Source organism: Vidua macroura, chromosome 10, assembly GCF_024509145.1.
Source record: "Vidua macroura isolate BioBank_ID:100142 chromosome 10, ASM2450914v1, whole genome shotgun sequence".
In the NCBI taxonomy this organism is placed as follows: domain Eukaryota; kingdom Metazoa; phylum Chordata; class Aves; order Passeriformes; family Viduidae; genus Vidua; species Vidua macroura.
Genome location: NC_071580.1, coordinates 9,941,616 through 9,957,209, shown reverse-complemented (window position 1 = coordinate 9,957,209; position 15,594 = coordinate 9,941,616). Strand labels below are relative to the sequence as shown.

The window sequence follows — 15,594 nt, the reverse complement described above, 5'->3', positions numbered from 1 at the left end:
AGCACCTGCCATACACAGTGAGGAAGGGCTGCCTTGGCATGAGCGTGGATCCATCCCTGTGGCAGATGGTGCCTGGCCACATCCTGTGCACAGCTCCCTCTGTTCTGGTCCCCTGGCCCTTCCTGAGCATGAGCAGAGGGAGCTGCTGCTGCTGTGAGCACAGTCACGCGTCACTGCTTGGGACTCTGTGCTTCTGTGTTCCTATGTGAGGTGCAGCCGCCACGGCAGGGCTGTCAGTGAAGCGAGGAAGGCACAACACCATCACTGACTTTCTTCCCTCTCCTTAAGTGATCCTGGAGCTCCTTGTGAAGAAGCAAACACATTTGCTGCAGTGGTCTCACTGGATCCGTTCATGCAGCAGAGTCCATCCGGCCTCTGTCGCTGCTGGAAGGTGACCTGCAACCCAGGGCAATGCCTGGCCCCGCCGCCGATGCGGGTACAACCCACCCCCTCCATCCGTGTTTGTGTGGGCGTTTGCCGCGATGTGCAGATAACGCTCGGGACCGGCAGTGCCGAAGGGGGGACAGGGCAGGGTCAATACGTGGGACCCCAAGGCACCAGCAGTAGCCTGCTCCTTCCTTCTTCCTCCTTGGTGACAAGCCAACCCCTGCCAGGGGTTATCGGCCACGCAGCCAAGTGTGGAGGGACCTGACAGCAACCAGGAGGGTGGATGGGGGTGCAGAGCCCAGGACTGACCCACCCTTCCCAGAGATGTTTGGGACCCCTGTCCCCACCTGCCCTCCCAGTGCCTTTAGGCCAAGTGACTTTGAACCCCCCGGGGTGGCTCCCCAGGGGTTGGGGACCCCAGCCGTGGGCTGTCAACAGTGGGGTCGGCCTGGGAAGGACCTTAAAGCTTCCCATGGCAAAATGGGTGTGGCCCCCAGCATGAGTGGGTCCCCAGAACTGGGACGGTGCCACCTCAGCGCAGGCTGCGAGGACACAGAGACGTCAGTGCCCCAGGCAGGGCACGTGGTGTCCCTGTCCCCCCCACCTGGAGGAGTGCTCACCGGTGGAGTCACCCGTTGCACGCTCCCTTGAGAGAGTGAGAGCTGCAGCCCTGTCGCCTTCCGCCCTGACACCGAAGAAGCACTATGGGGTGCCGGGGCCCGTGGCCGCTCTGGAGCTGGGTGCTGTGGGGGTTCTGGGTGCTGCCAGGTAAGTGCCAGGGTCCCTCGCACTGCTGCCGGGCTGACCAGGGGGCTGATACCATGTGGGTGATGGGCTGCAATCAACCCTCCGGCGGCTACAACGCTGCAAGGTCGAGCCCGGGTGCCCGGCCGGGGTTTGCCCCGTCTCTGTCCGCGGGTGCCAAAGCTTTGTCACGGTCCCCAGCTGCAGCAGGGAAAGGTGGCGGGAATTGTGGATCAAATGGAGAGATTCACCCTGGGGGAAGGTGCTTGTCCTGTTCTTGGTGTTGGTCCTCCCGCAGAAGGGAGGAGGGGTGGGGGTGAGGGCGACTTCGGGTTGTTTTTTTCCTCATCCTGCCCTCACCCGCCTTGTGCACCAGCCGGGGAGATGAAGGGGCAACCCCTTGTCCCCACGCTGGACTCATTCGAGTCGGGCAGCATCTCCCATGTGGCCGACAGCACCAGCGCCGAGCTGCCTTCAGACCTGGCCATGTGCCAGGAGCTCCCCTCTCCCGCCGGCCCGACCACCGCCCCCGCGGGCAGCCAGAGCTCAGGTAAGGCCGGCAGGCAGCTGGCCGCGGGCAGGTTCCTGCCTGCTGGGGCCGCGGTGGGGCTGATCCAGCTGGAGCTGCCTTGTCTCGCTCCACAGGCATCCTGGTGCCACGGGCAACAGAGAGAGTGCCAGCTGGAAGTAGTGGTGAGCAGGAAGGGCCTCCCAGCCCGGCAGCTCTCCCTGGGGGTTCAGCAATGCAAGGCAGCCCCCAGGCAGGGTCAGGGGCTGGGCTCTCCTCTGCAGGTGCTGCTGGCCACCCAACCAGCATCCCTCCAGCTCCCACCACCACTTGGCACATGCAGCCTCTGTCCTTCAAGCCAACGGGGCACACAGTGGGTCTTGCCCTGGGTGCTGTCACCATGGAGCAGATGCCAGTGCCAGCATGGACCACAGAGCCATTGCTCCCCCAGGATGAGCACAGCACAGCCACACCATCCTCCAGCATAAGCAGGAGCTCTGTTGAGCCACATAGTACTGCCATGTTCCTGTCCCAGGAGGTCATACAGGGGCTGGATGAGGCCACCTCACCTTTGGCCACAGCTGCCAGCATCTCTCAGGACAGGGCCAGCCCCGTGAAGATGACAGCGGCCACAGCCAGTCCCCCCAGCACAGCCACAGAGGGAGCCTTTTCTTCTACCACCATTGGCACCAGCAAGGCTGCAGAGCCAGGGACATGTACCTTACCCAACGCTGACCACAATGCCTCACAGGACCCTCCTGGGGCTCCCACTCAGCTGCCTCCAGCCCTTTTGCCCCAGCTTCCTGATGAGGCTGTGCTGAGCACAGGGGAGACGCTTCCCCCCAGCCAGAGCGCAGCCCTGGGCACTGCTGGACATGGGCTGCCCACGGACAACGCTGTCAACCAGCCGCAGGCCACCACACAAGCTGCGGGCACACTGGCTACAGTGATGGATGTCGTAGCTAGAGAGCACATCCCACCTCTGGGAAGCACCACTGCTGAGCTGGTGTCCATCAGGAATGAGGCCAGTACCAAAGCCACAGCAGGCACTGCCATCCCAGAGACCAAGGACACACCAGAGGGGCTCAGCGTGAGTCTGTCCCCCCATGCAGCTCTCAGTGACCCTGATGGTCCCTCTCCAAGGCCCTCTCCACGCTCCATGGGCTCTCTGCTCCCTCAGACTCTCTCAACAGGCCTTGGGACCACCACAGCAGAGGCAGCTGCAGGCAGATCTCCTTCAGCCACTCCCAGCATGGCCATGCATTTGTTCCTCACGGGCACCAGTGGAGCAAAGCCAGACAGGGCCCCTCAAGCTGCTGCTGCTGCACCACTACCTTCCATTGCTGCGTTTGGCATCGGAACTGTGCCAGCTACCTATCAATCCTCCTTTGTTAGCAACACTTCAATTAGTGAAGCAGGGATGGGATCAGCATCACTGGCCAGTGGCAGAGCCACCACAATGCTGGGGGACACCGAAGCCACCCTGCCTCTGCCTGATACACACCCCAGCGACAGCCAGCCAGGTCCCACAGCAGGCTTAACAACCCCAGGAATTGGTGTCACACCCAGATCTGCACTAACCCCAGTGCTCTGGGCTGAGCCCCAAATTGTGGAAGCTCCAGGGACAGAGATGCCAACACCCAACACTGCACCAGGCACTGGCAGAGCTGTATCAGATACCTCTGGGGGACCCAGAGCAGTCACTGTCCCCGTGGCATCACAAGCAGACGTCCCCCCTCTCCTGGAAGGCAGAGCCAATGTAGGGATGGCTCTGGAGGTGTCCCCATCCAGCGTCCCCCAAGAGATGGCAGCAGTCACATCCCCACTGTCCCTGGCTGCCCCAGTGCAAGCAATGGGGGCTTTGGGCGACCCCCAGCCCAATGGCAGCGCCACAGAGCGAGCAATGGGGATGGGGTTTCTGGAGGTGAGCACAGAGGAGAACCCAGGTGCCAGCACAGTGGGGCCAGCTCCCAGCCACGCAATTGTCACTGCCAGGCCATCACCAGAGCCACCTGCCACTGAGGACAAGCCCACTGCTGGGATCACCTCGCTGGCTGTTGGCCACACAAGTGTGTGGGAGGTTACAGAAGCATCCTGGACAGGTGCCACAGGCACCACTGCCCATGTGGACACCACCAGCTCTGAGAGCAGCACCAAGGGTGCAGCGCTCTCAGCCAGCACCAGCAGCACCCATGTCCCTGATTCCAACGCCAGTGGCACAAACCTGGCCACCATGCCGGCCACCACACCATCCACCAGCACATTCCCCAGCAACGCTAACCTGCCAACCACCTCAAGAGGCTGGGAGACCTTTGTGACCAGGGTCACCACAGCCATACCACCTGCCACAGCACGGGCCACCAGCACCAGCAGTGCCCCATCCCTTGCTGTAACACACAGCGAGACAAGCAGAGGTGGGCAGCCTGTCCCATCCCCAGCAGCGCGTACCCCCTTGGTGGAGACAACTCTTGGACCCTGGGTCCTTGGTCCCAGCATTGCTGTTGCAGTGTCTGGTTCTCCCCTCCCCAGCCTGCACAGCCCAACAGAGGAGGCCACAACAGCCCCCTTGTCCCTGCTTGGTGTTGGTGCAACTGCGGTGGCAGCAGCTGGGCAGGCTCCCACCGAGTCAGAAGCAGGCACCACTTCTACATCCATCGGCTACCACGACATGGGACAAGCAGCGAGCACGTCACCTCCTGCCTTCCAGACACCTCCAGGGACACCTGCCTGGAAGGAGAAAACAGCCATCAGCACAGGCAGCACCACTGCCACCACTGCAGGGAACATCACTGCTACCACTGCCACCACTGCCACCAGTGCAAGGAACATCACTGCCACCACTGCCACCACTACAGGGAACACCATGGCCAGCACCACAGGCAGCACCACTGCCAGCACTGTCACCACTGCAGGGAACACCACATCTACCACTGCAGGGAACACCACTGCCACCACTGCAGACAGCACCACTGCCACCACTGCAGGAGGCACCATGGCTATTTCATCCACAGCCCCAGTGAGCCCAGCCGAGGAGGTGGGAAGTCTCCCAGCCCCAGGCACCACGGCACCAGTGACACCACCAGCCACCACCCTGTTTCATGCCTTTGGGACACAGAGAGGACCATCCACCGAGCTGAGCACATCTGCCCACACCACCACTGGGCACAGAACTCCTGCACCTGAGCCCCAGCCCACCCATGAGCTTATCAGTAAGTAGATTTTCTTTTCCCCAAAGACAAGAGTAGGAAAGGAGTTTTCAGCCAGTCAAGCATTGGATGGATGAGGGTACAGCCTGGTCCAGGGTATCTCATCTGCATTGCACATTGGGCTGCCAGGTTAATGGGAAAAGGCAAAATAGGACATTTCAGGGCATCCCAAAAGCGGGTTGAAAATTGGGTTACAATCCATCAGAGCACAGGCACAGCATCCTGGCAGCAAACAGGTGAGTTTGTCCTGGCTGCAGGATGGATAAAGCAGACTTTAATAATTTCACACCCCTTTCATTGATCTCCTGACTATGGCAGAGCCAGCAACTTCACTCTACCCCTTTGGTGTGGAAGGAGGGGACCAAGAGTACGTCCAGAGGATGGTGGATTTTAACTCACCCCTGTTCAAGCCAGAAATTGGATTTCCCATTGGGAAGTCACTGCGAGATGCTCTCTATGTAAGTGCCCCTTTGGTGAGCACATAATGGATGTGCTGCCTTTTTGGTAAAAAAACCCAAACATTGAAATGGAGCAGAAACCAAATTTCATCTGAATATCTCTTCTTTTACATTTAAAATGCTTGGTTTCTGCTCACCCATGGAGGCTAAAAGCTATCCCAGTCAGCAAATAACAAGTTCTTCTGGTTAGTTTACAGATAACGGACAGATCATTTTTCCACCCACGGACAACTATGTCCCGTCCAACCCCAACCCCCCTCCCCGGGGCTTCACTGGCTGGGAGAGCTTGCCAATGGTGGCTGCCTTTTGGGATGATGCAGACTTTTCCAAGGGTGTTGGCACTACTTGGTACCAGGTGAGGGCCACCACAGGCGTTCTCCTGGGAGGATCCAGTTCCCAGTTCACTCATTTAATTCTCTCTCTTGCCATCTGGCAGGAGTACTCTACACTCAGCTCTACCCAAGACCCCGTTGTCCTAGATGTGGAAGCAAAGATTGAGAAATACGTAAAAATCCCCTATGTAGCAAAATGGACCCTGAAGGTGACGTGGGAGAAAGCTCTAGCATACCCATCCCGGAGGGATGACACTCAGGTGAGCGGTGTGGGACCCAGGTGACAGAAATGACTGTTGATGGCTGTTTAAAGCCCCACTGCCTCAGTCTGCTCTGCAGGGAGAGCGGAGGAGGCTTTGGGAGCGCTGAGGGGGTGCCTTGCATTTCTCTAGACGAGCACCTACCAGGCAGTGCTCACCACCGATGGGAATCGCTCCTTCGCCCTGCTGCTCTACCAGGACGGTGGGATGCGCTGGGACTACACCAGGCTGGCTGCAGCCAACGTGCTGATCGGCTTCTCCAGGTGCTGCACGCGTGTCACTGGGTTTTGGGACAGCAGAGATTTGTTCCAGCATTTTGTTGAGACTGTTGGAGGCATTACCCCCAGGAGAGCCCAGCTCCCTCTCGTGGAGCAATCGTGCCCCATTTAAACCCTTTCTCTTGCAAACAGCAGCAGTTCCCACCCCAGCCGCTCTATGAGGGGAGGAGGAGGGTTGTTTTGGAAGGATGACCTCAAACCTCCTCTCTCCACGCAGCGGCAATGGCTATGCCCAAAACAACGAGCTGACTCAGAAGCCACCAGCTGTCAAGTACCGACCAGACCAGCACAGCAGCACCGGCTCCGGTATGGCACTGGGGGGTCCTTGGGGCAGGTGGGGATGGACGGAGCTGTGTGCTCTGTGCCAGGAGCATGTCACCAGCACCCAGCCCTGGGAGGTGATGGGCTAGCGAAGCCACTGGGCATGAGCTGGCCACCAAGAGCAGACTGTGGGTGTCCCATATCCTCCTGTGGCTTGCCACAGCCCCGCTGGCTCTAGAGGGAGCCTGGAGACCTCGTGTGAGGTCAGTGGCCAGGGACAGCTGTCCCACGGGATCCCTCAGCACAAGGCGAGACCCTGGCTGAGCAGTGCTGTCCTCTGGTTGCTCCCCCAGATGTGCGTGGGCTGTGGATTTACAGACTGGACAGTCGCTCCCGGGTGAATTACAGGCTGCAGTGCCTGGCGTGGCTGGACACAGAGCCAGCACCGGCCACCTGGAACAGCCAGCTGCCACCATGCCCCTGCTCCCGGCCCCAGGCAGAGCTGGATCCCCGCTACCACTGGAGCAAAGGTGCCAAGGACAGCCCCTCAGGACCAGCTGCAGGGTGGGGGGATGGTCCCCTCATGCTCTGGGGGCGGCCGTGATCCCCCTCACCATTTCAGGCCCAGCAGACACCTCCGTGAGGATGCTGCGCACTGCGTCCCCCAGCCCAGCTGGAGCTGGGGTACGATGTCTGTACCAAGGTGGGAGCTTGCTCGAAGGCTGGCAGGAGAGAGCATGGAGCCTCCCCTTCCACGCTGCCACTGGTAAGTGGGAAGTGGCATTCCCTCACCCTAAAACACCCCAAGCATCAAGCACGGGCAGAGCAAGGGCCCTGACACACCCCACCACGTTTCTCCACAGACAGGGAGCTGGAAGCGTTCGACTGGTGCTGCCGGCGTGTGGAGAAGCCCCTGTTCTGTGCCAAGTTTGCTGAGAAGAGACCAAGGGTTGGCTGTGAAGGATATGTGCCACCCACCCCCGGTGAGTCCCCAGGCTCTGCCTCTGCTGTGCCAGGACACTGAGCTGTGCATAGACTCCATGCTTTAGCCACACCCTGCAATTTGCCAGTGTGGACTGCTGAGCCACCACTGAGCAGCTCTGAGGCTGCTCTCCTCCCTGAAATGACACCAGCATTTGCTCTTCTTCCTTTGCCCAAAACATCTCCATCTCTTTTGGACCCCAGCTGGTGCCTTTGGTGACCCTCACATCACCACCCTGGATGGACTCACCTACACCTTCAATGGGCTCGGGGACTTTGTCCTGCTGCTGGCCAGTGATGCCCAGACCAGCTTCGTTTTGCATGGGCGCACAGTACAGACTGGCATGGCCCAGGCTACCAACTTTGTGGCCTTTGCTGCCCAATACATCTCCACCACCACCACAACAGTGAGTAGGAGTGCCCTGGGTATGAGTTTGAGCCTCTAATGGGAAAGACCTCTCTGGCAAGTTGGGCATCACCTCTGCATCACCTACAAGTGGGTGGGACCCGAGAGGCATCCCCTGTCCTTTTCCTGCCACCTCCCGCCACTCCAACAAAGTACTATTAGTGGGGAAATGGACTAATATTCACCAGGCACAGATCTAATGCCTCCTGCAAACAGGCCAGCAAGAGCTGGAGACTCTGGAGGAACATGCTCTGCTTCACCTTTTTCATTGCACATTCTTTGTCCTGACACTTTAGCACAAGTGACTGCTCTTCCTGACTTTGCAGAATTGCTCCCCACACCCATTTAGCTTCATTAAGCAGAATGTCCTGGTGTCACCAGGAACAGGCATTGAATAGCATGAGGAGGGGGCTCAGAGTTGGGAGCCCCCCAGCACAGCTCTCTATGCTGTCAAGATCAGCTGAGCAGTGGTGGTGGCCTGGGCATGTCCCTTGCCAGCAGTGACAGGCAGCTCTCTGTCCTCTTCTGTGCAAACATCAAAGCTGCTGTATTGTGTGTCTGCTGGGGTGAAGAAGACACCAACACAGGCCCCAGGGCTGAGCTTCTCTTCCTGGGCTGGAGGAGGACACAGTTAATAATTGATCCCAGCATGGAGGGACAGCAGGAATGGACAAGCAGTGGGACTGATGGGGACATCCACCATGATTTTCAGGTTGAGTGGACTTTGGGGAGCCAGGATGACATCAAAGTCCTCCTGAACAACAAAAACATCCAGTTTTCCTATTCCCAAGGTGAGCAGGATCTGCTGTTAAATGCTAAATGTATGTGGAGGGGACCAGACATGTTCCCATCCCTTGGGACCAGCCCTGCCCAGTGCGAGGGCAGCCATCCTGAGATCCATTAAATATCTCTCACCTGCACCTGTCTCTGATCTGGGTGGGGTGGATGGGGAGCACTCCCCTCCAGGAATCCATGGTTGTCATTTCAGGTCCCAGCCTTGCATGGACTCTCCCTCTGTGCTCTCCTTCTCTTGCAGACCTGGGTGACGAGGTCTACTACAGCCCTGGTGTCCTGCTAGTCAATGCCTCCTCTGTCACGGCCGTCTTCAATGGGACCATCGCTGTCTCTGTCTCGGCCACCTCTGGGATCCTCAGCGTGGTCTGCAGCCTGCCCGTCTGGTACTGCAACAGCACCAGGGGCCTCCTGGGTGAGGGCTTCTGGCACTGCCGCAGAGCCGGGGTGCAAATTCTTTTCCCACTCTAGAGTAGAAAACTGGGGAATTGTGCTTGTGAGGGCAGGGTATAAACTAAACACTGGCCAGCACCAGAGAGGAGGTGAACCCTGGCATGGGGGATTCCAGCACTCTGGTGATGCTCCACCAGGTGTGTGGGACCATGACCCTGCAGATGACTTCCAGATGCCAAATGGTACCAGCATCCCTGTGAACAGCAGTGAGGAGGAGATCTACAGCTATGGGATGACCTGTAAGTCCAGGCTTAGGATCCCTCTTGATGATCCTCTCCTTCCTGCACCTTCTGGCCATGCTTTGGTTTGAGATATTTAAACATTTGCTTGAGCAAAAGCAATGCCAAGGGAAGGTGTTTGGTGTCCTCATTGCTCCGTGAAAAGGAACCCTAAAATACAACAAATCTTAAAATGACCTGTACCCATGGCATGCTCTCTTGCAGGGGCTGTCAGGGAGCACAGCCTGTTCACTCAGCCTCTGGACTCACCAGCACTGAACTTCACACCCTTCTTCTTGTCTCGGCTGCGGCAGGAGAATGAAAGTCAGTACGAGCTGGCAGCCTTGCAGTGTCACGGCAGCAAGGAGTGCATCTATGATTCACTGAGCACAGGGAACTTGGCCCTGGGCCTGGCCACCCAGAGCCTTGCAGCTGACTTCCAGCAGAGGAAGACAGCACTCAGTAAGTGGAGCACATCCTCACCTCTGAGAGGGCATGGCTTGGATGTAACTGGGCAGTGCCTTGCTCCTTTCCTGGGCTCTCTTGCTTCATATGAGACAGAAGTCACCAAGGTCTTGAATTTGCACTGCCCAGTTGGCTTGTCTCCTTTCCTGGGAGATGCCACCAGCAGGACAGTTGCCATCAAGGTTTTGGAATTGCATTTCCTGGAACTGCATTTCTGGCTTCTCTCCAAACCTGGGAGATGCCACCATGCTGTGCAACATAAGGGCCTTGTTAGTGGGCAGCCATGACAGCATCTGCCAGAGTCCCATCCTCACCAGGAGGGAGTCAGAGCCAAGGAGTGACAAGGCCACATGTGTGCTGGGCTGCTCTTTCCTCAGATGCCTTCCCTCCTGTCATCACTGGTGACGCATCAATCACAGCCTTCAGGACAGAGAAGGTCAGAAGGCAGTACCATGCCTTGGGGGCGGGTGCACGATTCATTCCCCATCTCTCACCAGAGCTCAACATATCTGGTAAGGAAGGAGAGATGGAGCAGTTGGGATGGGAAGGAATGGGATGGAATTCCTCTGCCACCTCTAACTCCCACCTCTCCTCCCGGCAGAGAACGGCACCCTCATATGGGAGCCCCATGGGATAGCCCCATTCACCATCAACCTCGAGGCTGTTGGCTCCAACAACATCTCTGCACTCCTCCAGCTCCGCTTCACCCTCTGCGGGTGCAGCAGGAGCCAGGACTGTGACTACAGCAACACTGTCACTCTCAGGGAATCTTCCCTGCAGGTGGTGTACCAGAAAGCTCCTCTGGCAACACACTGTGCCTATCCCCATGCCACCTGTGCTGGCTGTCTTCTCTGTGCACCCATCCTCCTCACGTTCCCTAAGCCGGTGTCACTATCCCCTTCCCAGCTGGCAGCCTGCAGATGCGAGAGCGGCTACTCAGGTGCCTTCTGCCAGGACCCTCCGGACCCCTGCTCCCAGGGATGCTTCCCTGGGGTGGGATGTGACCCTTTCAGTGGCTGTGGCCCCTGCCCGGCTGGCCTGACAGGGGATGGAGAGCACTGCTCAGGTGACAAGGGCTCACACCATGGCCACGGGGACCCCAGCCAAGGTGTTTGTCCCGGTGCCATGGTGCATTGCCTCAGCAGATATCGATGAGTGCACGCAGGGGACCGAGTGCCCGGGGAACAGCACCTGCACCAACACTGTAGGCAGCTACATCTGCTCCTGCCTGGCCAGTGAGCAGGGTGAGTATGGGGTCCCTGGCAGGCACGCTCCTCATCCTCATCACCCCCAGGCTCTGTGGAAGAGAATTCCTGAAGGACCCAGGCTGGCCAGAGAGGAGAGAAGGGGGAGCTGCTCAAGCTCTGTGCCCAAGCCCTTGCTGTTATTAGCAGAAGGGACCAGAGTCCAGCCACCACTTGTGTTCCCAGGCTGTCATCTCACTAATCTGCTGGGAAGAGAAATTTTTCCCATGCAGTTTTTCTCCTTGAGAAAAAAATTCTCATCCCAGCAAAGTTCAAATGCACATGCAGAGGTTGGGGGCTAAATCAAGCCCTGTTTTCAGATTGCTTTGGTGGGGTTGAGTTGATGGCTTTTGCTCTTGTTCTAATGCTGGGATTTAAGAAGGGCAAATGGCTCCAGCTGGAAGGAGGGGGAGTGGGGCTTTTCCTTGAATTTATACTAAAACTTCTAACTCATAAAAGAAAAACAAAACAAAACTTGGAAGAAAGGCCTTATGGAGCAGCTGAGGATGGCTCAGAGACTGGGGCTCTGCTCTGCAGCCAGGTTCATGCTTCTACCATGCTCTCCATCCCACAGGTGAGAGGCCAGGCTGTGGCTCAGCCTGCGGCTACCACTCCTGCCCTGAGGGCTACTGCAGCAACGGGGGACGCTGCCACCTTCACCCCATCACTTGTGCCCCCACCTGCACCTGCCCCCCGGCTTTCACCGACCAGCGCTGCCTGGTGGCAGGGGGGGATTTTCAGCCACTGCCCAGCTCAGGTGGGTACCTGTGCCCGACATGGGGTGAAACCCAACCCCACTCACCCTGGTGCTGGGATGCCAGAGCCACCACTGTGGCTTTCCCCCAGCAGGTCTCCCTCGGAGAAGCATCCAGATGAGAATCAAGGCACTGCAAAACACCACTGCTGAGGAAGTCAACAGCACTGTGTGTCACTGGAGGGCATGGGCTCAGAGCAGGGGACACACTGGCATACTGGGCAGCATGGCAGCTGGGGGTGGGCATGCCTCTGTGTGCCCTCCCATGGGATCTCTGGGGCTCCAGCAGATCCACAAGCCCAGAGGGAGGAAGCACCAATTGCATGATGATGGCCGCAACCGTGGCTCTGTGCCAAATCCCCAGCAAATGAACCAAAGGCCAGAGCAACCCTTGAGGCTTGGCCTCAATGCCTACATCACTCCTCAACCTTTCCCCATGCTGGTGTCATTCTGCCTTCCCCTAATGCCTTCCTGCTCCCTCTGCTGTAGGTCTCAGCCATCCTGGGCTCCCTTGAGGTAAAGGCTTTCCAGAGCAACACCAACATCACCCAGATGTGAGTCAGAAGTCAAGCAGCCTGTGACCACTCCAAGGATCAGATGGGGCAGGGCTGAGCGTGGGGCCTTTGTTGCACAAAGGGCATTTCCCCCAGCCTGTTTTTCCAACCCTGATGCTGGTAGACCCTTGGAGACACAAGTCTATTGGCACCTTCCACTCCTGCCTCACCCCTTCCTTACTATAGCCCAAATGGGAATACTGAGGCATGGTGGGGCTCAGTCACTCTGAGAGGCAGCAGCAGCTCCACCAGCAGCCCTCTCTTTTCCCTGCAGGACAGACAGCGATGGCTTCACCTTCGTGGTGGTTTCCGAGTTTGCCTATGACAGCCGCGGGACCGTCATCCGCTTCCTGAACGAGGAGCTGCCCGCAGCCATCACCGGCGCCTTCAACGGGCGGCGGGGGCGGCGGGAGGCGGGCACGGGGCTGCTCTTCCACCGCCTGCACCGGGACAACATCACTGACCTGGTGAAGCGTGAGTTACTCCTGGCACTGAGCTGGGGAGTGTAGGAGGAGTACGCCCCTGTCCCCATTGTCCCCATAACCCTGTGTGCCCCACAGATTGGTTCACACCCATGGGGGATGCGGGTGGGCAGCCTCCCAACCCCAGGCATAGATCCAGCTTGGGGAGGCTTGGGGAAGTATGAAGGAGTGCTGCTGCAAGGCCAAACCCATGTGCTTTTCCTCCCCAGTGACAGTGGATGAGCTGAGGGACTATTTCCCCTGCACTCTGTACGGCTACAAAGGCTACCAGCTCCACTACATGGGCACCATCGGCTTCGTCTGCATCTCCCCCTGCAAGATGGGCTACTGCCAGCACGGTGGCCAATGCCAGCATCTGCCCGAGGGGCCCACGTGCAGGTAGCAGCAGCCCTGGGGTGGACAAGGCCACCCTGCACAGCTGCTTCTCCCACAGCATCACAGCTCCTCCCTCCCCATCCACAGCTGCCTGCCCTTCTCCATCTACTCTCCAGCTGGCCTCCAGTGTCAGTGGCTGGCCATCAGCCTGGCTGCCTTCCTCGGCATCCTGCTGGGAGCCCTGGCTCTGCTCTGCCTCCTGTTTGCCATCGCCTGCCTGGCCCTGCACCTCTGCCGCCAGCACCGCCGCCGGCACCAGGGGTGAGCCATGGGCTTGACCTGCAAGGGGTGGGTGCTGGGCATGTGGCAGGCTGGGTGTCAGGGAGAAAACTGATCAAAAATCCACATTTGAAAGATCCACCTCTGGTAGAACTCATCTGGTTTGGGTAGGGGGACCCTGGCCTGGGAGAAGGGTTGGGTGACCTTTTAATATTTTCCACCCCCTTTTCCAGACATCTGTTGCTCAGGGGTGCAATAGCATCAGTGGGTTGAATGTTAGCTCTCCTTTTTCCCCCACGTTAGGGAGTGTTTACATTTCTTCCTCATCCCACCCAATATTTGGTTACAGATGGGCTTTCTATTTAATTTTAATTTGCATACCACACAGATAATTTCCACTGGAATTCATATCGGTCTGGAAAGAGCTGGCCTGGAACAAGGAAAAGTGGTTTAGGAATTGGACCTTGCTCTTCTGCAGAGCAGGGAATTAACAGAACAATGGCAAAGTGCAAGGCTGGGATGGAAGAACCAGCATCTCCTTCCCCCCCATCCCAGCCCTTGGTCCTGCGGTGGCATCCACACTCAGGGGATCTCCCAAGCCCCTGGCTCTGGTCAGAGCTGAGTCCTGCCCCTGCTCCCAGCTCCCTGCCAGCCCTGGAGCCAGGGATCTCTGGAAGTTCCTCTGTTCATTTGCATTTGTGGCAAGGCAAGAAATTGTGTGTGCACAGCTGGGACTTTCCCTCCTCTTACAGCCCCATCTCACCCCTACAGTCAGTCACTGCTCCCCTTTGCCATCTGACCCAGACACCAGCATCAGGCAGGGGTTCTCCCAGCCTCTGCTGACATGTTCTTCCTATTCTGTTCCCCACTCTCAGGGCCAAGGAGACCTTGTGGAGGACACGGCCCTTCTCCTGTGAGTACCTGCCTGTAAAACTCCCCCCACTAAGGCTCTGCTTCACCCCAGTCCTCAAGCTCTGCTCATCTTCCCTGCTCCAGCTTTAACGATGGCAGGAGAACAAGCAGAGCCCACCATCTCCCACTCCCTGGAAAGGCATTGGAAACTGCAGCTTCAGGCCATTGACCCCTCAGCCCAGGTCTGTCCTCAGGTCACTGTTTCCATGGGGTGTTGGGGTGGGGAACTTTGGGCTGGGCTCTAAATCCTGGCCCTGTGCCTCAAAGGAGCTCAGGAGCTGTGCCTCATCCTGAAGCACCACCGATGCTTTGGCCAGCACTGGGATCCGTGCCACCGTCACAAAGCACAGAGCCAATGCCTCACTGACAGCATGGCCTGTTCCTCCTTTACAGATAAGAATCCAGAGACCCCATGTTATGCCTCCAAGCCAGTCCCCCCAGCAGCCCTAACCTGCCACCAGTCCTTTTCTGGCACCTCCAGACTCACAGAGGAGCCAGACACTGCTGCCTGCTCCAATGCTTGCTCTCGAGGTCTCCAGCAGCAGCAACACATGGAAGCAGGGGACAGGCAGCTGCCATCTGGGTTCTGCGAGGATTCTGGAGGAGGTGATTTTTTGAATGTGTGTTTATGTTGGGTGACCAAAGCAGGAGGATTTCACCTTCCCCTGAGGACCTGCAGAGACTCCTGGGATCATCCTTGAATGTGTCTGCACTGGGGGTGTATGTGCTAGTGCAATATAACCAGACCCTGCAGATCCCCTGAGAGCAGGGTCAGGTGGGGCAATGCAGTGATTGTAATCCCTTAGGAACCAAATAGAATAAACCAAAAATGTTGGCTTGCTGTTAAACTGTCTGCACCTCAAGGGTCCCTGTGCCAGCCCTGCTTCACTGTCATTGAGCCCTCAAGTCCCTTCTTTCTGCTGGACCCATCCACAGAGCCAAAATGAAAATGGATGTAAAATTTTTTGTGGCTTCATCCCCTCATTTTCCCTACACACCTGCAAGTCTCCTCACACTGCTTTCATGGACACTGCTTACAGTGGCTCAGATCATGCTGGTCGGGCTTTGGCCCCCACAAACATCCCACGGCCCTTCAGCCCTGGTGATTGGGAGATGCTGATCCAAGGAGGGTATAGCAGACCCCATCAGACCCCAGCTCCCACCCCATTCACTGCCCTAGACCCTGGTTAAGCTGTATCTCCAGTACTAAAGCCAGGAACAGAAATATCCTGTAATCCTGCTGCTCCAAACCTGCCCCGTCACTGCTTCCCACCCCAGTTTGGCTGCTGCAGGATCAGTGATGCT

The 15,594-nt window shown here is 57.9% G+C and overlaps 1 protein-coding gene across 1 annotated transcript; it reads left to right on the top strand.

Annotated features, from left to right (window-relative positions):
• The first annotated feature begins 2,539 nt into the window (after window positions 1–2,539).
• Window positions 2,540–15,137, top strand: MUC4 (mucin 4, cell surface associated). Its single transcript, XM_053986528.1, has 27 exons — window positions 2,540–4,848; window positions 5,164–5,303; window positions 5,494–5,658; window positions 5,740–5,895; window positions 6,028–6,158; window positions 6,391–6,479; window positions 6,788–6,964; window positions 7,057–7,200; window positions 7,298–7,417; window positions 7,620–7,822; window positions 8,534–8,612; window positions 8,858–9,028; window positions 9,204–9,305; window positions 9,510–9,746; window positions 10,127–10,261; window positions 10,351–10,529; window positions 10,656–10,815; window positions 10,895–10,993; window positions 11,568–11,750; window positions 11,843–11,916; window positions 12,237–12,301; window positions 12,576–12,775; window positions 12,993–13,161; window positions 13,246–13,419; window positions 14,253–14,290; window positions 14,374–14,471; window positions 14,683–15,137. The coding sequence occupies exons 1-27, from the start codon at window positions 2,589–2,591 to the stop codon at window positions 14,737–14,739; spliced, it is 5,805 nt and encodes a 1,934-aa protein (XP_053842503.1). The 5' UTR covers window positions 2,540–2,588; the 3' UTR covers window positions 14,740–15,137.
• Window positions 15,138–15,594: the final 457 nt, after the last annotated feature.